Source organism: Arvicanthis niloticus, chromosome 9, assembly GCF_011762505.2.
Source record: "Arvicanthis niloticus isolate mArvNil1 chromosome 9, mArvNil1.pat.X, whole genome shotgun sequence".
Taxonomy (NCBI): Eukaryota; Metazoa; Chordata; class Mammalia; order Rodentia; family Muridae; genus Arvicanthis; species Arvicanthis niloticus.
This window is the reverse complement of record NC_047666.1, coordinates 30,545,119-30,566,064: the sequence shown is the minus strand read 5'-3', so window position 1 is coordinate 30,566,064 and position 20,946 is coordinate 30,545,119. Positions and strand designations below refer to the sequence as shown.

The 20,946-nt window shown below is 49.0% G+C and overlaps 1 protein-coding gene across 7 annotated transcripts in view; it reads left to right on the top strand.

The window, feature by feature from the left end:
* Iqsec1 (IQ motif and Sec7 domain ArfGEF 1) overlaps positions 1–20,946 on the top strand; it is a 316,986-nt gene that overhangs the window by 186,257 nt on the left and 109,783 nt on the right. For 3 of the 7 annotated variants that reach the window (XM_034512266.2, XM_034512269.2, XM_034512270.2), the window contains exon 3: positions 5,054–5,098. The exons of 3 other annotated variants lie outside the window; for them this stretch is intronic. In XM_034512266.2, coding sequence (XP_034368157.1) covers positions 5,054–5,098 — 45 coding nt within the window. Of the gene's footprint in view, positions 1–5,053; positions 5,099–10,064; positions 10,157–20,946 lie in introns of those variants that run through there. One more of the 7 variants, XM_076940109.1, reaches the window with a different exon arrangement.

Genomic DNA, 20,946 nt, shown 5'->3' with positions numbered 1-20,946 from the left:
TCAGTCCAAAGTCACTTGATCCCATTACTTAATTTTTGTTTTTTAATTTTTTTTTTTTTACTTTATGGGTATGGGTATTTTACCTATATGTATGTCTGTTTACCATGTGTATGCCTGGTACCCTTGGTGGACAGAAGAGGCCATTGGATGCCCTGGAACTGGAGGTACAGATGGTTGTAAGTTGCCTGATATGGGTGCTAGAAGTCAAAGCCAAGTCCTCTTCTTTGAGAACAAGTGCTCTTAACTGTAAGCTGTCTCCAGCCTGTTTTGTGATGAGGCAGTGTGGCATGTTGGGAAGCATTTGATAGAACAAAATAACTTGCCTCATGGGGATGAAGCAAGAGAAAGAAAGAGGAAGAGCCCAGGATCCCACAGACCCCTTCAAGGGCACACTCCAGGAACACGCAGAAGTTCTATCACCTCTGAATTACACTGAGCTGTGGGCTAATCTTTTAACAGATGGGCCTTGAGGAGCATTCAGTCACCAAACTATTATATCCAGTAATAAATCAGCTGAGGCACATGTGTGCCACGGAATAGTACTCAGTAGTGAAAAGGAATGGGGCCCCTTGAATGAGTATCATATAACCTTGCTGAGTGAGAAAGCCAGCTTTAAGTATTCTCATTCACATGGCTATCTATATAACATTCTCAATAACATAGCTATAGAGATGAGCAGTAGCCAGGGCTCTAGGATGGTGGAGAGGCAGCATAATGCATCTTTTCATCTAAGACCACCCAAACAGCCAGACATGCATTCACACACATGCACAGAGGCATGTATACCAACCATTGTACACAGTCCTAAATTCTGTGGATTGACTGACATCCTTTTCATGGAGATGATAGCACTCTGTACTTAAGGTGTTCTTACTGGGGTAGCCAAGGTTTGAATGCAGGGTCTCCCTGTATATTCTTTGAATCTGAGGTTGTGTCAAAGAGGGTGAGGTACCAAGACTCAGAAATGGCCCCTCAGGATCCAGAGCATCCTGTGTGCAGCCAGGAACAGAAGCACTGATCACTCCTACGCTTGGTAGAGGAGACTAAGGCCAGGGATGGCTGCTTATGAGAGGAGATTGAGGTTAGCTCCTTGGTGCCCAAGGCCTGGGCTCTTGGCTGGCTGCAGATTGGAGGCTGGAGTCCCAATGCTTATTTTCATCTATAAAATAAGTTTTGATGAACTGTTATGTACATACAGGAGGCCGTGCACTCCAGCAGTGGGAGGCTAGTAGACCCATCACAAACAAATGTGCATATAACCAGCATCCAGACCCTAGAACACATCCAGCCTGTGCCCCAACCCCCATCCAGTTCCAGGGAAGACCTGGTTTGGGGAGGTGCATAGTACTTACTGCAGTAGGAGAAGGTATCCTGTATGGGAAGGCAGCAAGGCATTAGAGGGATAGTCAGTCCCAGGAAGTCTTAGTCAATGTTCTATTGCTGTAAAGAAACACTATGATCAAGGCAACTCTTTTAAAAGAAAGCACAGATGGAGGGGCTTAGTCCATTACCATCATGGCAGCAAGTATGACAGCAGGCAGGCATGGTGCTGGAGAAGTAACTAAGAGCTACATCCTGATCTGGAGAGAGAGAGAGAGAGAGAGAGAGAGAGAGAGAGAGAGAGAGAGAGAGAGAGAGACATTGAGAGAGAGAGAAACACACAGAAAGAGAGAGAGAGAGAGAGAGAGAGAGAGAGAGAGAGAGAGAGAGAGAAGAGAGAGGGAGGAGAGAAACACAGAGAGAAACACACAGAAAGAGAGAGAGAGAAACAGAGAGAAAAACAGAATAGTGACTGGGCCTGGGTGCATGGAGTTTTGAAACCTCAAAGCCTACTCTCAGAGAGACATTTCCTCCAAACAAGGCCATGCCTCCTAATCCCTCTCAAATAGTGACACTCTCAGGTGATAAAGCATTCAAATATATGACCCTATGGGGGCCATTCTTATTCAAACTACCACATCTCACTCCCTGGCCCCCATAGACTTGTAGCCATATCATAATGCAAACTGCATTTAGTAGTCCCCAGAATGTTTCAGTCTCAACATTATTTAAAAATCCAAAGCCAAGTCTTCTCTGAGACTCATGACAGTCTTTTTTTTTTTTTTAGCTATAAGGCCCTGAAAAATAAAAAAGATCACATATTTCTAACATTCAATGGCCCAGAATATAATTTCAGCTCCGAAAGAGAGGAAAGGGAGCATGGTGAGGAAATGATGGGTCAAACCAAGAATGAAACCCAGCTGGGCAAACTCCAAATCCTGTATCTCTGTCTGATGTCAAACCAATCTTCAGATCTTCCTTTTAGCTTTGTTGACTGCAACACGCTTCTCTCTTGGGCTGGTTCCACACCAGGTCTACAGCTCTCCTTGGCTGGTATCTCAGGACTTTAGTATCTCCATCATCTTGGGATCACAAACCCAATCCAGCAACTGAGGGTTTACATTCAGAACTTTATGCAGCGGCCTTCTCTTGACTTCTCCACAGGGACACTCCTAATACAGGCCTGGCCTCAGCAACTTTCATTAACAGTGGAAGGGGATTGCACAGCCTGTTTTTTTTAAATCTTGACTCTAAAGTCAGAACTGAGACAGAAGCTGCCCAGGAACTTGGCCTCTTCCTTCAGTTACATTGTATCAGCTTCTGTTGCTGATGGTTTCCTTCACAGGTTGAAGTTTAGCTGAGTGGGGTCTTGCCCTGAGGTCACTGCTCTCTTTATTCCATTTAGCATTAGGCTTTTCTTTTATCTCCTTGAACACTGGCCTTGGCTCCAACATTACATTTCCCGGTGCTACTTTTCTCCTCAAACTACATTTTGTATTTTTTCCTTGCTCACCTTCTCCTTTTCATTATAGATATACATAAGAGTGGACACCAGTAACCATGCAACACAGCCAATTCTAGGCTGTCTTGAAATCTCCTCTGCCATTGCCATTACTTAGAAAACTCTTCAATGTAGCTTCAGGTAGATTTTTAGGGTGAGGGCAAAAAGCAGCTACATTCTTTGCCAAAATATCACAAAAATGGCCCCTTGACCACTTACTAATATCCTTCCCCCCTGAAACTTCTTGAGCTAGGCTGTTGTAATTCACATTGCTCTCTGAACTACTGTCTTTCATAGTCCTACTAGTATAGCCCATTAAAACTCTAAATAATATTCAACTGCTTTCCTAATCCAAATCCACATTCCTCTAACAAGCAGCACGGTCACACTTGTCACAGCAGTACCCCAGTTCCTGGTGTCAGCTTCTGTCTTAGTCACTTATTCTATTGCTGTGAAGAAACACCATGACCAAGGCAGCTCTTCTAAAAGAAGGCATTTAATTGAGGGCTTGTGTTAATCCCAGTGTATGAGATTAAGATCATTACCACAATTTTTGAGCCATGATTGAAGGAAGCTTGCATTAAATACTGGCCAGGAAGATAGACCCTGGCCAGATCCATTCCAGGGTTCCCAGAAAATGGCCACAAGTCACATTTTGCAGAGGTTTATAAAGACAAACCTCTAAGGCTACGTATTTCCTACTGGGTCAAGTCAGGGGAAATCATATATTCTGAACATAGGTTTTGCCTACATACGTCCTACTTATATACAATCAGGAGCAAGCATATATCCTGACGCACTTCCTGCCTACATCCAGTCAGGGGCAAGCTTTCTGCCTATGCACCTCCACGTACATGTGATCAAGCACATCCAGCCATTTGGGTCAAACAAACTTGTTTATGGGAGCGAAAGCTTGTGGCCTGTTATCTTACATAAATAGCCCCCAGGAATTCAGGAAGGATCTGTCCTTGGGCAAAGGGCTTATAGGTTTTATGGATCTCTTGGGCACAGTAATAAAAACTTAAAACCTAACTTTGGCTCTTACATTTGCTTACAGTTTCGGGACCTTAGTCTATTATTATGGTAGGAGGCATGTCAGCAGGCAGGTGGGGTGCTGGAGAATAAGAGCTACATCCTGATCCATAAGCAGAGGTGTGTGTGTGTGGAGGGGTGTTGGAGAGACAGACAGAGGGAGACAGAGACAGGGACTAGACAGGACACAGGCTTTTGAAACCCCAAAGCTTACCCCCAGTGGCCTACTTTGTTCACCAATGCTACACGTACTTCAATAAGATCTCACCTCCTTCTCAAATAGTTCCACTCCCTGGTGGCTACGCATTCAAATATATGAGCCTATGAGAGCCATTTTTATTCACACCACACACAGCAGAACTGCCCTTGGCTAGCAGATGTTCCCACATGACCAGTAGAAGGTGACAACCGGACCCCCTCAGCCCAGCACTGTAGGGCACAGGGGAGAATGTGGAGTATAGTCCTGAGCAGGGCAAACTTGCTTCATGTCTCTTTCCTTTTTACACACAGGGAGACTGAGACATGGGATGGGAAATGACTTACACCAAATGTATTTCACGGCTGGTACATGAAGGGGTCAAGATATGATCCTAGCGTGGCCAGTCCCTCATCATACACCATTAACACAGCTGCAGTTTGATGAAAGAAAGGAGTTGAGAACCAGGCTATGGGGCCCAGAACTGGACTACAGGGCTGTGGACTGGGACAGAGAGTGGGGCTTGGGCTTTCTCTCTCAATATGGAGGATGTAAAGCCTGGTTAGGACATTGTAGGGGAAGGATCATAGCAGTGTCCTGTTAACTATATGCAAATTTAAATCCCAGCCCAGGAATGGATGCAGCTCAGCTGTGGGAGCTTGCTTATGCACAAGGCCTTCTATCATGATTCCCAGCATCCACATCCTCTCTTTGGGGGAAACAAACCCCAGACCTGAGAGCTGTTTGACCCTACCTGAACTATGTCCTCTCCCCAACCTTGGTTTCCCCATCTGAGAAGGAAACAAATGGACTGACATTGCCAAAGACGCTTTGTGCCAGCACCAGGCTGAGGTGTGGGTGGCAGTGCAACCTCTGGGGACATGAGAGGGAGGTTAAAGCACATGGTTTCTTGTCTGAGGCCACCCATGTGACCTGAGTGGGCAGGGTGCCAAGGGACTTGCTGTGGAACCATTAGTAACCCTGTCTCGCTTTTACTACCCCAGGAGCTCCCTGGAAACTGGAAGCAGCCTCTCCACTGACCGATACAGGTACTGTCCTGCATCTGCCTCTTCTGTCTCAGGGCCATCAAGGCCCACGTTTTTCTGAATGCACCCGGGGTGGAGAGGAACTCTTGGGGGTGGTAAAAATTGACCTTCTTAGTAGAAGAACACTCCAGCTCCAGCTCCCCCAGACACCAGAGGTCCTGCTGATATACTCCCAGAAAATACATACAATTAAAGCAGATCTCCCAAGCAAGGGCTTAGCCCAAGGCCTCCCCAAGAGCAGAACTAAGGTCCTCTGGAGGTCAGGTTGTGCTGAGGCTGATTGTTAACAAGATCCAAGGCTGGGGTTCCCTGAGGAGCAGCCTGCAGCAGGCAGTTCCCATGACAACCAGAGCTGGAGTCAGTAAGAGCCTGGAATTTCCATTGATTGGCAGTGCGCTGGGGGGCATGGTGCTGTTTCTGTATGCTTCAGATCCCAATGTTCTTATCCAGGGTCTTCAAAAAGAGTGCACTCCATTTTCACCAAAAAGATTATTAGACACTATGCAGCTCAGTTGGTAGAGCCATTGCTTAGCGTGCAGAAGGTCTTGGGTTCCATCTCTATAAATCAAGAGTGGGTAGTACACATTTGTGGTTCCTACACTTGGTAGATGGAAGCAGAAGATAAGTTTCAGATCATCCTTGACTACGTAGGCAAGACTCTTAACACTCTGCCTCAAAAACAAAGCCAAAATCTACGCAAAGAAAAATTAGATATTGGGCCCCTGCCCTTGCCGGGGCCTGAAGAGCTTTGCTCCCAGTGTCATGGGCAGGAGTGGCTCTGAGAACCGTGCATGTGTTGATTTGATGTGACTGGAGTTGAGGTGCATCTGTACTGTGTTGTGGGATTTGAAGTTGGCTGTCCCATTTGGAGTTGTATTATGAGCCACTCCCAGAAAAAGGCCCAGTCTGTGCAGGACTGAGGGTGCAGGAGCCAGGATCAGAGATGTGGTCATTCAGGAACTGGGTTTTTGGACTAGAGACTTATATGATGTGAACCCATCACTGGGCACACTAAGCAGGGCGATGCTATATAGAAATATGAAAGTTGTAGTGGGCAATTCCTGGCCTTCATACCTGCACATAGCAAGGGGGTAGCCTCTGTTCACATGTCCAGAGCTAGGCATTGCCCCAAGATGTGAGGACCAAGAGCTGTGTGGTACACACTTGGTAATGTACACAATCCTGTATATGTATACTACAGTGCACCTACTACTATAGCAGATTCATTTAATGACACCCAGTGAGACAGGAGAGTTGTGGCTCTATGACAGACATTTCTTGCTTAATGTTTACCAGACAGAGCTGGGATCTGAGCCTTTGGGGTTCCGATGTACATGCTGTCACAGTCTTACCCACATGTGTGACACACTTGACACACCTGTTTCTCGTGTGCTTGTCAGACTCTTGCTTTCATGAGATCCAGAACATTTTTAGTCCTGGTTCCTCCCAAGCAGACATTTGCCCATGGACTTCCACATAGCAGTATTAGGGCAAGCCAGGATCATATCCACTTCTGGACTTACACAGTCCATGCTCACACTTGGATACACTCACAGTTGCCACCCCAAGCTGGCTCAATATACCCTCATGTCTGAGGGTATCCATGGCAGGGTATGCTGGGCCCCAGAGAAAAAAGTTCAAGAAACTCCTGGGGGCAGCTGGGCCTCTGTCACTTTCTAGAACCCAGTGGAGTTGCTAAGAACAGTGTCTCAACCTGCATGAACCCGTTTGCTATCCCAACAGCCATGGGGGCCTACTAAAGGAAGTGCCAGAAAGCTCTGGAATGAAGGGAAGAAAAGGTGGATGGAGCTCTTGATTCAGTATACATGGGGGCTGGGTGGGGCTGAGCAAGTCCCCTACTGGCTGGAGTATGGCTCTACAGTTCACATCAAAGCCAGCCCAAGCTCTCTTCAGACCAGGCAGGGCCATGACCAGGGTAGCCCTTTGCTTCCTAGATGGCAGAGCTGGGGTCAGAGGAAGGCTCAGGTAGCCAATCCTCCATTCCACCCTGGTTCCTGAGGACACCTCAGCTACAGTACTACTCTCCTTGCTTTTATGTGGCAGGGCCTTGCAACAAAGGCCCAGATTCCACTGCTTAGTGTGATGTGCTGGGGAGGGAGGGGCATGGCAAGGACTGAAGGAAAAGGGTAAATGGCACTGGGTGGCCAGAGGGAAGTTATGGGAAGTAGTTCTGAGGAGAGTTAGCCTTGGTTAGCCTTGGTGGGCAGGATGGGATCGGTATCTCTTCTGGGTACAGCTAGTTCAAAAGCCCTGAGGTGGAGCATGTTCGGTATGTTTGCAGCACAGCATTGAAGCAGATGCTAAATGACATCTGCTGAAGTCTCTGTCACCTGACTGTGATATGTGACCTGCTCTGGAATCCACAGCCCCCTTGGATCTGCCAGAGCCAGCTCAGTGTGTCCATTCTATACATGAGAAAGACACACCTAAAGAAGTTAGGAACATTGAACCAGAGCCATGACTGGGACCCAGGGCTCCACTGACCCCTCCAGCCACCTGGCCTCTGTGGCCGTCTTAAGTGGCAGGGGTCTGCCAGCCCCTGAGAAAGTGCATTTCAAGCTCTGGTGGAAGAGTGCCACAAGCCTCTCCCTACCCTGCCCCGCCCCACCCCACCAAAGTTCTAAAAGTTCCACAGCCTGGGAAATCAGAAACAAAGGTCCCAGCCAGTAATTGCCGCCTTTCACAGGCATAGCCAGCTTCCTCTGCCACACACACGCGCGTGAGAGAGAAGCCAATATCCTTGTCCCAGGAAGGGGGCGGTGCCACTCTGGGTGGGGGAAGGGAACAGCATAAGCCACCTTGGCAAACAGGGTCATCTCTCAGGCAGATGGCCACCTCCCCATCCTTGCCTGCACCCCAGCCGTCTTCCTACTTATGAAGCAGGAGGCCCTGCTCAGCTCTGAGAATCAGCTCTGAGAATGCTGGTGTAAGCCTCCCCCTTACCCATTCGCAGGCCAGTGCATGCAGTGGAACCTGCTCTGGCTCCTGCATCCCTCCAGTCTGATAGCCCCTGGACCCACTCTCTAGACCCACTTTCTTAGCCCAGCATTTCTAACAGAGAAGTCAGGGCTGAGGATCCTTGTTCTGTACTGAGAAGCATAATTGGTAGCATCTAATCATCCCTCAATACCAGCACTGCTGGTGACAACCAAACACTTCTCCAGGCGTTACCCAGGTGGCAACACATTGGTGACAAGTCATCTCTGATGGGGAGCTTGCTGGTGGCCGCAGGTGAAATTGTCTTGCCAGGCCAGGTGCCTTGCTTGACTTTGTACAGGATGGATCCCCACTCTGCTCATAGGAGCTGGGCTTTCCAACTCAGGGTGCACAGAGCTCAGGCTCTTCGGGCCTCAGGTCTCTCCTAGCTGCTGGACTTGGAGCTCTGTGTATATACATCTTGAACATAGGATGTTCCCTGAGCCTGTTTCCTCATCTGTAGGGATGCGAACTGATACAGATTTGGAGCCTGAGGTGACCAAGTGACTGTGGCACTTAGGAAAGTCCCTTGGGTTCTGAGATTTTTCCCAGTTGCCTTCTAAGGTTCTCATACTTTCCCCTGCTGATGGTGGAGCAGCTGCTGGCTCAGACAGTGATGGAAAGATGTGGTCCCTCCCTGGGGGCACTCCAAGCTGATGAAGGAAGCTGTGGGTCAGACACAAAGAGTCAGGCATCCAGGAGGAATCACACTTGCTGACAAGGGAGGCTGTGCTGCTTTAGGGACATCTAGGAAAGGTAGGCATCTGAGTCATAATGGGGATATGATCAGGTATGAGGCATTCCTAGCAGAGGGAACCCCACAAAGGGCTAGAAGGATGCATCAGGGGAAAAGGGGACAGCTGGACTCTGTGCTCAGGTACCAGAGAGGTCAGACCATTAGCAGAGAGTCCAGCAGTTGCTTGGTCAGGAACCCTGCCTTTATTCTGAGTGCAGCAGGACAGGGGCGGGGAGGGGGGTCATGTTGATGTCTGGAACCAAAATGATGCATTAAGGTCACTGGCTGGTATGTGAGGAATAGGCCACTGGGGTTGATATAGAAACCAGCCAACCAACCAAAGGGCAGCAAAAGAGACAAACAGAGGATGGATTCTGCTTCTAGCCTGTAGCTACCAGGCCTCATGGCCCACAGAGTCCCAGACTCAGCCTGGGAAACAATGCCCCTGTTTGGCCATGGCCCCTCAGCCCAGCCACTGCCCTCCCACCATCCCTCATTAGCTACAGGAGTCTCTTCCAGCAGCCAATGAGCAGCTGTCATTGTGGTTCCATTTTAGATTTTATCAATGTGTTCCTGTCGCCTGGGCAACGGAGCTGGCGGCCTTGTCAGTCTTTCCTATTGCCTTTCAGAGCCCAGTTACCCCCACCGCAAGCACCATGTGGCTACGTGGTGAGTTTTCAGTCTTGCAGGCCAGGCCGGGATTCCTCCACACATAATTTATCTAGCAGCAGAGGCAAGTGTCTGTCTGTCACCTGGACCCCTCCCTCCCTCCCTGCTCCACACCCCCAGCCTGCCCTGTCCCTGCCACTCAGTCAAGGCAGGTGGGTGGACACTGGCTCGCCATCAGAACCCCGGCCTAGTTGGAAAAAGAGCTGGCAGAGCAGCTGCAGAAGCCATCACTCACAGGCTCCTCAGGAAGATGGGCTGGGGGCCCCCACAGATCAGCATAGCCAGGGATGCCCTGGTTTGCTCTGGGGACCCCCAAGAGAGCCCCCAGAAGCACTGGGCACCAGAGACAGCAGCAGCGTGAGCCTGCCCAGTGAGAGCGTGCACGCGGATGAGCTGCAGGCTTTTGTGCTTGCTGCTCTTTGTATTGGAGGCGCGCACTGTGTGAGCTGTACTAGGCAAGGCTGGGCCATGTGAGTGGGGGCCGCGGCAGGGACCAGCAGCCAGGCCTCCACCTCCTAGCAGCCCCCTTGCTGTGTCTCTCTGGAGACACCACTGCAGTCCACTAGAGACTGGAAAGTGAAAATGCTCAAGTTCAAGGCCTTTTGCCTGGATTACTGGCAGTTCCTGTGCCTGCAGCCGTTGCATGGGGCGTATAAAAGGTAAGCAGATCCCCTCTGCAGAGGACCTAGGCCATGAGGGTAATGGGATCAAGAAAGAAAGTTTACCCCGAGTCGGCCCAGCTACAGGACTGTCCTATTTCAGCTCAGGGTCCCTACCACTGGCCAGGAATGCTGGTGACACTTAGTGTGGTCCACTCTGCAACTTGGCTTAACAATCCCTCTTCTCCCTCCAGCCTGCTACTAGAAGGGGTTCTGCAAAGGCATGGTTCCTTGACCATGCTAGAGTATAGCCTGCTGCATAATTCTTGATGCTGTGTCAACCCAGGGAGCCAGGGAGGTGCTGAACAGGTCTAGCTCCCAGGAAAGCAACAGAGTAGCCCTGACCTGTAGTCATCATACTCCTTTCAGTAGGAAGGGTTGCTGTGACAAGTGAATTGGTTGACTCCATCACTCAGCACAGATCTGGGATGGAAGACTAGGGACCACCTGACCCAAAGGTCAGAGGACTGAAGTTGAGCGTCTTTCCCAAGTACCACCTGGGACAGGCCACTTGTCCTCTCTGAGCCCATTTCCCCATCAGCAGGGATTTGGACCTGACAACTGTAATAAGTGGGATTTGAGTGTTGTTTCCTACAGAGGCTGAAAGCCTGAGTGTGTGTGTGTGTATGCGTGTGTGTGTGGTGGGGGTGGAATTGTGAGTCTTTATATCTTTGGAAAGTATATATAAAGTATTTAAATGTGTTGTGCCCGTGCGCGCGTGCGCGCGTGCGTGCGTGCGTGCGTGCGTGCGTGCGTGCGTGCGTGCGTGTGTGTGTGTGTGTGTGTGTTTATGGTCTCCATGCACACTTTGCTCAAGTTACTCGTGCTGTGTCCTGCAGTAGAGTACCATGTGGTCATGGCCGGGACCATGAATGGCTGTAATTACAAACTTCAAGAAACAAACTATTTCGTCTACTCTGGGGGAATTACTTTTTCCTGATCTCACACTCTGTGGAGTTCATGGCCATTAGTATGCATGCAGTTCTGGGAAAGTGTGGAAGCTTTGCTTTCACTCCTAGAGGGCTTTCTTGGAAGAGAGTGCTGAGGGTTCCACAACCACCATAGAAAGGAAGTCTTCATACTTGGGTGAGTGCCAAGCAGTGAGGCCTGTCCTGCATCTGATTACTCCAGCCACATGAGCTCTAGGTGCTCGCATCAGAGCCTCAGCACCCACAGTCCATGCAGCTGGAGAGACTTTTGTCTCTTAGGTTATGTTAGCCCTCCAGGACTGAATGCCCTGTGTGCCCAGGAACACCCGTGCTTGATCCTTACTGAATGTGGGTGGAGCATTATAGTCTTGTTAATCTCAGCCCCCCACCCCGCAAAAAAGACAGTACAGCCCTTCACGAAGCTGAGATAAGTGAAACACAAACACAGAGCTGTGTTTGTGTGACCTGTTGATTAAAACTCAGGTCTCTCTGTTCTGAGACAGACTTTTTTAGTTATCTATCTATAGCTTCAGACCGTGCATATATGCTGGGGTCTGGTAGAGAGGAAGAGGAGCAGATCCTGTCTGCTGTAGAAGGCTTGTGATCAGAGCCCTGGCAGAACAGAGAGGCTGTGTCTGAGTGGACCTCCCAGAAGTGAACTCTTATAGCGGGGGGTGGGGGGTTGCATGTTTGAAGGGCTTTGCTGGCAAAACACAGGACTAGCCCTTAGGCTTTGAAAGACTGAGGGCCTTCAGGACATGAGAAAAGCCACATGACACCATCAGGGCTGGATGTTGTACTGTAAATCACTAGAGAACCCACTAAGGATCTTGGCTATGGCAAACTCAGGTTTACACTCAGGGCCACATGGTCCAAGCGTGAAAGACCAAGCCAACAGCAGCCCCTCCCACCCATTCATGTGGCAGGTTCTTATTCAGTGCATATGCCCTTTCCTTCAGGGCTCCCAGCCTGCCAAAGGAGACCGACTAACAAGCCTGAAAGCTGAGGCAGGGATGGATAGCTGCAAGACTCTGCAGCATGGAGTCCTCCAGGAGGAGCTAGGAAGGCTTACTGTTGGTGATGACATCTGAATGATGCCTTGGGGGTAGGCACTGGATTTGGTTGCTGGCAGTGGACAGTACTTGTATATTTAGACTATTCAAACGTGAGGAGGAAGGATTAGGGAAGTGGTTACAAAGAAAGGCAGGACAGTGATGTAAATAATGAGGCTCTGACACCTGCTGCCTATGACTCTCTATTGAAGGCACTGATCTGAGGAGAGGGAGGTGGGCACACCCCACTATGTGGGTTAAAAAAACTGAGACACAGGGGGATATACTTTGGCTGTAGTTACAAGGCTAGTTAGGAGTACAGTCATAAGGTAAGCAGGGCCAGAGAAGCTACTGTGCTGCTCACCAAGTGCTGGTGGCTATCCACTGTGGTGAGCACCATGCCCTGCTCGCCACAGCCACATCATGTGTATCATGGAAATGGACAGGGACTTCGGACCTAGTCAGCTCCTGCCTGGCCAGGAGCTTCAGGAAATCTCTTTCTCATTCTCTGATGCTCTACTGGGCACTCTCTTAAGGTGGCCAGATCTGCTAAACCCACCTCTAGCAGGTCTTTGGGGACTATGGAAAAGTGCATGAAAGTGCCAGAGGCTCTGTACCTAGTGAGGCTTAGCAAGTAGCTGTGCAGCCCCAGCGGCTCTCCTCACAGAGGCTTTGAGCACAGCCACTTGGCTTTTCGCCTGATGCCATATTTCCTTGTTTAAAACTACGACCCAAAACTTAAAGAGTATGAAAAGGGTGTTGTGCAGACAATGCATAATTAGCCACTTCTAAACACAGGGTGTGCCAGGCTCCCCTGAAGCTGTTAATTATTCTTCATTAGTGGTCTTAAGTTAATGTAGACTGATTCTGGAGCCCTGCCAGTGGCTGGGTCTGGTTGGAACTTGTGACTTCTTTAACTAGAAACTATACTGAACTGCTGAGGAATGCCTCTGGTTTTTCTGTTGCTGTGGGTGGGAAGCTACAGACTCTTCATCTGTGAGAGGACCAAGGACCTTCTCCCAAGTATTCTGGCTGGCCAGATCTGAGGGCATTGATAATGAAATAAACCAGATACAGAGGAAACAAAGGAAGAACTTTCTGTCCTCTGGCAGAGGATGGCCCTGTGCAGCTTCTCAAGTCTTATCCTGCCTACATCCTAGACCTAGAGCCCAACAGAACCTCAGGTCAGGAGCCTGCATTTCCAGGTATAGTTTGGTAACTTCGCTAGTACATAAGATGGGTTTCCACATTTTAAACTTGAAGTACACAACAGTATGTTCTGCTATTTGCTTTAAATATTTTTGTTAAAATACATAACATAAAACCTGCTTTGATTCCAGTACTCAGGAGGCAGAGGCAGGTGGATCTCTGTGAGTTTGTGGTAGCCTGGTCTACATAGTGAGTTCCAGGATGGCTAGAGCTACATGATGAGACCCTGTCTCAAAAACAAGCAAACAAAAAACAAAGAGCTTCATTATTTCATTATGCTGCCAAAGCAGGCTCTGAACTGGGTTCAAAACACCCCCTGCTTCTGCGTTCAACTACTTGGAATACAGATGTGCACCACTGAGCCCAGTAAAAGCCACCATGGTAACTAATTCACTGTGCCCTGTGGAATATATTCACCCTTGTGCAGTCACCCCCATCATTCATCTCTAGAATGTTCCCAGTTTCCCAAATCAAAACTCTGTCCCCATTAAACACTGATTCTTAACACCCCTCCCCCATGGCCCCATAGTGCTACTTTCTATTTCTTGGGACCCCATCTCAAATGTTTATCCTTGAGGGACTTCTTATTCCATTTGGTATACTGTCTCCAAGGTCTGCCTGCAGTCTAACATGGGCCACAGCTGCCTTCCTTTCTAAAGCTCAATATACTAGAAGTTTCTACCCAATTTTGCTTTTATATACTGGGGGGTGGGGGGACACTGCAGTTGCTTCTGCCTTGGGTGTTATGAACAGTACCACTGAATGTGGGTATGCAAGTCACTCTTAGTTGTGAGGCGTGGAGGTGAATTCAAGTCATAGCACTTGGGAGGTAGAGGCAGAGGCAGAGGCAGAGGCAGAGGCAGAAGCAGGGCTGTATTTGTTAGTTCAAAGCCAGCCAGGGCTATGTAGGGAGACCTTGGCTTAAAAACAAAAACAAAACCAAAAAACATGCAACTTGCTTTGTGCATTCAGTATTTTAAGGTGTATTTATTCAATACTGGGGAGAAAAATTCTTCATATGCACCAGGCAAGTATTCTACCACTGAGTTCTAACCCCAACCCACTCGTTCAATACTTCACTAGTGAGATTCATCATGTTGCTGTACATGGTCCCCCTCCATTCATCTATGTTGGTGTATTGAATTCTGTTACACAAACAGCTGCATGTTCAAATTTATAGTCAGGGCAGTGATTCATTTTTTTCTTGTGTTTCCTAGCTGTGGCATTCCTGTGGATGTGTACAGGGTAGTCTGTGAGTGAGAGCCTTCAACTCTGCTGGGCTTAGCAAGGTCACTTTCTAAAGAGGTTGTGACAGCATGAGTGAGAACATTAGCTCCCCATTCTTGCTAAGCAGGGTATTAGAAGCCTTGTGGTGTTTTTATTGTAAAGACTAAGAGGAAGAGTGAGACAAAGAGGTGTGTCAGTGGTGTGGAGTTGCCTCTAGGCTCTCAGCATTCAACAGTGTGTTGTAGTGTCACTCACCTAAGCTTCTACTGTGGAATTCCAGTTCCCCAGGAAAGGGACCTCAGGGTTCCCTACCCTGTTACATGCTGGCCTTGTACCCTTTCCTCCAAACACAATGGTTAGGGGAACCAGCTCACAGCATACCAGTGGTTCACTTCCTTCCTGAAGCCTGGGCTTTACAAGTCAAAACACTAACTTGTAAGGCTTCTCCCCAACCATGTGCATGTTATAGGGCTCCGAGGGCTCTTGGGGCGTGGCTTGAAAAGGGGTCTGGCAGGGATTTGAGGGAACATAAGTACTTGCTGCTAGCCAGGTCTCAGGTCTTGGCTCTCACTGTCCATCAGGAGCAGTGCAACCTGAGGGGCTTTGCAGGCTCATGAGAATCCATGCAGTCCTTTGATGGTAGAAACTCCCCATCACTGAGATATAGGTCTTAAGTGTTTGTGTTGCCTCAGTGAGTGACATCTTGTCTAGTAAATACTGCTGGGATGAACTTGTGGCTTTGTGGCTGAAACCTTGCCTAGCATGCCCAAGGCCAAGGTTCTATGCCCAGAACTTCATGGCAAGTGGGTGAGTGGGGACCACAAAGAAGAAAAATCTAGAGAGAAGTGCTTGTTGCTCTTCTAGAAGACCTGAGTTAGGTGCCAAGCACCTATGTTGGGACGCTCACAATAGCTGATAACTCTAGCTCCAAGTAATCTTGGTACCCTTCTCTGTAATCCACAGGCAATGGTGTACACACACACACACACACACACACACACACACACACACAGAGAGAGAGAGAGAGAGAGAGAGAGAGAGAGAGAGAGAGAGAGAGAGCCTTAGTTATTATTGCTGTGAAGAGAGATCAATACTAAGGCAACTTATAAAAGAAAGCATTTAACTAGGGACCTACTTACAGTTTCAGAGGGCGAGTCCACAACCATCCTGACCAGGAGCAAGGCAGCAGGCAGTCAGGCATGGTGCTGAAGCAGTAGCTGAGAGCTTACATCTTATCTTTTAATTGGGAGCAGAGAGAGTCAGACTGGGCCTGGTGTGGGCATACCTCCGCCAACAAGGCCACACCTCTTGATCCTTCCCAAAACAGTTCTACCAACTAGAGAGCAAGCTTTCAAATATATGAATTTATGGAAGCTATTCTCATTCACACTATCAGACACACATACACATGCAGACAAACAGATGCACACATGTGCATACCTGGACACACAAACACATGCAAATTTTTAAAAACTTAGAAGAAATAAAAGAAAGATAAGTTTCTGTCTTTGAAATGAATTTTATCTGCTTCCACCCCAAACCCAACAGAGAGAAAATAGGGAGGTGATGCGGTTGGTTCCCCATATTTCAGACCAGAAAGAAAATTGAGACCAGAGGGAATTAGTTTCCTGATGTCACAGGTGGCATGCAATCAGCTTTCCCGGGCTTTTACCCAGTGCTAATGAACACTTCCCGGATCACTGTAATATTGTAGTTGCTGTGACTGTATAACAAATGAATGCAGAACCTAGTGGTTTAAACCAATGGTTCTTTTCTTTTGAGCAGAGATTGCTCTATTTACTGTCTCCTGGGGCATCTTGAGGCCTGGGGTTGGTTTTCTAGAAGCACCCCTGACCTCATCCCCACTCCTATCTTGCCTATTTGGTTCTCTCCCTGTGATCCAAGCTTCCTCAACCTTAGAGCAGTGGTTCTCAACCTGCGGGTCACGACCCCTTTGACAAACCTCTATCTTCAAACATATTTACCTTGTGATCCTGACAGTAGCAAAATTACATTTATGAATTAGCAACAAAAGTAATGTTATGGTTGGGGGTCGTGACAACATGAAGAACTGTATAAAGGGTCACAGCATTAGGGAGGTTGAGATCCACTGCCTTAGAAAGTGGTATAACAGGGTGACTGAGAGGAAGAACCCAGTAGGATCTTTGTCATCTTGTATGTCCAGACCTCAGAAGACACCTGCATCCATTGCACCATCACAAGGTCCTGCCCGCTGTGGGAGGGTATTGAGACTCTGCACCTCCTGGCCTGGATCAGGGTTCTTGTGGAGCCTATGTGGTAATGCAGGTGTTGGGAATTTTTGGAAACAGAGACAACCATGGTGATAACAGCAAGTCACTTTCTTCCTGTGATGTTCAGGTCCCTAAGCTGAAATAAGTTTAAGGATGGTTGCTGGTGGGGAGAAAGGGAATGGGTACCTGAGACCCAGTTGGTCCTCAGCAAATGCAGGCGCTCTTATCAGTGAGGTTCTAAGTTCAGACCAAGGTGACTACTAAAGAGAGAAGTCACTTCCTCCAAGAAAGGGAAGAAGCTGAGTATAATTATACTGCAGAGCTGGGAGCTAGAAGAGGACTTACCAGGCTCACAAGGAAAGGCGGTATGTCCTGGGGAAGGATTTGAAAACAAGAGTGTGAACAGGACACTTGCTTAGGAGCTATGGAGAAAGCCACAGACATCAGGTGTGGTGGCACATATTTTTAAACTGAGCTCTGGGAGGCAGGGGCAGGGGCAGGGGCGAGGGGCAAGGGGCAAGGGGCGCAGAGAGAGAGGGGGCAGAGAGAGGGGCAGAGAGGCAGAGGCAGAGAGGCAGAGAGGCAGAGAGAGAGTCAGAGAGGCAGAGAGAGGCAGAGAGGCAGAGAGAGAGGCAGAGAGGCAGAGAGGCAGAGAGGCAGAGAGAGAGGCAGAGGCAGAGGAGGCAGAGGCAGAGGAGGCAGAGGCAGAGAGGCAGAGAGGCAGAGAGGCAGAGAGGCAGAGGAGGCAGAGGAGGCAGAGGAGGCAGAGGCAGAGGAGGCAGAGGCAGAGGCAGAGAGGCAGAGAGGCAGAGGAGAGGCAGAGAGGCAGAGAGGCAGAGGAGAGGCAGAGAGGCAGAGAGGCAGAGAGAGAGGCAGAGAGGCAGAGAGGCAGAGAGGCAGAGAGGCAGAGAGGCAGAGAGGCAGAGAGGCAGAGAGGCAGAGAGAGAGGCAGAGAGGCAGAGAGGCAGAGAGGCAGAGAGGCAGAGAGGCAGAGAGAGAGGCAGAGGCAGAGGCAGAGGCAGAGGCAGAGGGATCTCTGAGTTTGGGGCCAGTGTGGTCTACACAGCAGTTCCAAGACAGCTAGAGCTACACAGGAAAACTCTGTCTCAAAGAAAGAAAAGTAGAGAGTGGGGAGGGAGGGAGGAAAAGACAAAGGGAGGGAGAGAGGGAGGGAGGTGGAGAGAGAGAGAGAGCACGCAGGGGTGGGGTGGGAGGGGAAACAAGGGAAAAGAAAGGCCACAGGCAAGGGAACAGAGGGTCATGGAGCCACTTGGGAATTCAGGGACTCAGCAGGAAGTTGGAAAAGTCCTTTGGGAACCAGGGCAGGGAAACTTGACTCTGGATACCCAAGTGCAGGCTCACAGCCCTGGACAAGGCCTGCACAGCTGAGTCCCTCCACTTGTGGGGTTAAGTCTCAGGGTGGTTTAATTATGGATGCTCAAGCAGTGCCCCATCACTTCATGCACAGGAGCAGAAGCGGGAAGGCCTCCAGATACCCAGTATCTGCTCACTAGGGCTGAAGGGGGTTCTCTGCGGAAGGGATTTGCTGCAGGGCAGTGTACAGTGCTTCAGGCTCTGGCCAGCTGCCCTCTCACTTAGGCACTTTGGCCAGACTTCTCTGGCCAGTGTGTGTTAGAGGCGGGTGGTAGTCAGGTGGGAAATTAAGCAGAGAGTCAATTTGGCTAAACTACCAGGGACTGGGAAATGCTGTGCTGGCACATCTCCAGCCTGGTGAATGAATACAAGGCAGGCAAGGGTAGAGAGAGGAACCCATGTCCTCTGGGGACACAAGGGTCTCCTGGCCTCTCTAACCTTACCACCTTACCCAATGATATGTGGAACCAGCCCTTGGGCTGAGGCACTGTGGGCCAGGCCAGGCTCTGGCACTGTCTTCTGTGTTGGCAATTTTCCTGTGGTGGTGAGGTGGAAAGGTGGTATTGAATTCAGGGAGATCGAATGCATGGGGCCATTGTTGCTGGCCAAGATCTCCCCAAGTTACCACAAGAGACACTTGTTGCCTTTGGTCACTGCTAAATTGAGCAGCAGGAAGATCATGCCAACATAGATGCCCAGATGGTGCAGAGAAGGAGAACGCCTCCCCTGCGGGCCTTCTATGTGTTGAATTGTCATCCTTCTAACTTCTTGTATTGGAGTTATAACCTCAACTCCTTCAGAGTGTGGCCTGGTTTGGATATCAGGTCTTTAAGGGAGTCAAGGTAAGATGGAGTGATTAGGATGGACCCCAGTCCATCTCCTTATAGCTGATGTACACAGGGTACGCTGCTGTGAGGGTTGGCTGTGTCCACTGCACTGGGCCGCAGGTGCCAGAAGGTTACATTGGAAGCATTCAGATGAGCTTTCAAGGGCACATTGCATGAAGTTAGTATCTGATCTGTGGGTCAAAAACAGTAGGTGGATTTTCTTATTTGGTAGCTTTGCCTTGTCAGATGGAGACCTTAATAGACAAGGTTCAGTAAAGGGGATTCTTGCCTGCCTGCCCTTCAGTTGGGATGCCATCATTTTCCTGCCTTTACGTGCTGACTGAAACACAGACTCTGGGGCCTATACTTATCAGCTTTGTAATCCTGTGAATAGGTCAGAGGATGGATTGGATGGATGGATGGATATATACATACACAAGGGTACCGACATATACATATGCATATAGATACAATGATCCAGGACTGTCTACAAATCAAGGAGAGAGAACTTGGAAGAAACCAGACCCACTGGCATCTTGGTTTGAACTTCTGTAGAACTCAGAGAAAAGGAGTTTCTCATGTCAACCTCAGCTGTGCTAGAGCAGAATCATTCATGAAGAATAGAGCCTCACTTCTTACGGTCCTGGAAAGAGGGAAGCCCAGGGTTCAGGGGGTCACATTCAGTACCTACCTCATGGCAGACAACAGGCAGGCAGGGAAAACGGAAAATGGGGCTCATCTTTTTCTCAGGAACATACTCCCAAGACATCCTGCTCCCAGGATGACAGCGTTGCTCCACTGAGGGGTTGGGCCTGCAGGACCACATCACTTTTTCTAGTCCCTAACACTATTGTTCTGGGGATGGGACATTAACTTGGGAAACACATTCAAACCATAATACAGTCCTTCTAAACCAGTTCTGGGCTTCCATCTTATTCTGTGAAGTGGGCATGAGGTCCCATCTCCAGCTTATCCTGAGGCTGTAGAGCACAGAGCACATGTGTACAGACCCAATCAGTACAGAGTCCACGTGCTCTGTGTGTGGAAGCATCGGGGAGATGGTAGAACATTCACCCAAACATGGAATTTAGGAGGATGCCAAAATACCCAACCACCAAATAACGCTGTGGCTTGTCTCACCACCCTGTCATTGTGTAATGGGAACAGTTGAACAGGCCACAGTATCCATGCCTGAGGGCCTCGTGTGCCTGCAGGGCTGATAGTGACATGTGAGCAGATCCATAGTGTAGGCTATACACTTCACAAACTCAGTTCCCTTGGCTCAGAGCATGAGAGGCATCTTGGTGAGAGGTATATAGAAGTACATAGTATGTATAGGTATGTGGTACATAAGGGTATGTGGTACCTAGGTGTGCACAGCACAGAGGAATGTATAGTACAGTGATGCATGATAGAGAGATGTGGTATCAGGATACCTGGTCTATAGTGGTGTGCACATTTTCCTTATGTATCAGGCTCCACTGTGGCCCTGCCTCACATTTTTGCTGGCCCTGAGCTGACCTATCTGTGTCCTGCAGGACCAGGAAGACAAAGTACACAAGTAGGGTCCCCTGTGTAAGGCTATCCATCCCTATATGATCAGCTGACTGTTTTCCTTGGAAGGCCACTTTTGAAATGCATTCTTCCTTTAATGTTTGTATGCATAGTACACAAGTCAGAAACAGGGGTCAGGGTCACTAGGTCAGCTGGTAGCTTTCCTGAGACCTGAAGAGAAGCTGGTCTCCTTGAATCTGTACAGATGTCCTGCTGTGGTTATGTCCTAGCATGTTCTTTATGAAAGACACACCCCAGCTGTAGGGTCTTGGTGGCTGACTTACTTTCAAATGGTTAAGAGTGTGCGTGCGTGCGTGTGTGTGTGTGTGTGTGTGTGTGTGTGTGTGTGTGTGTGTAGCAAAGTCC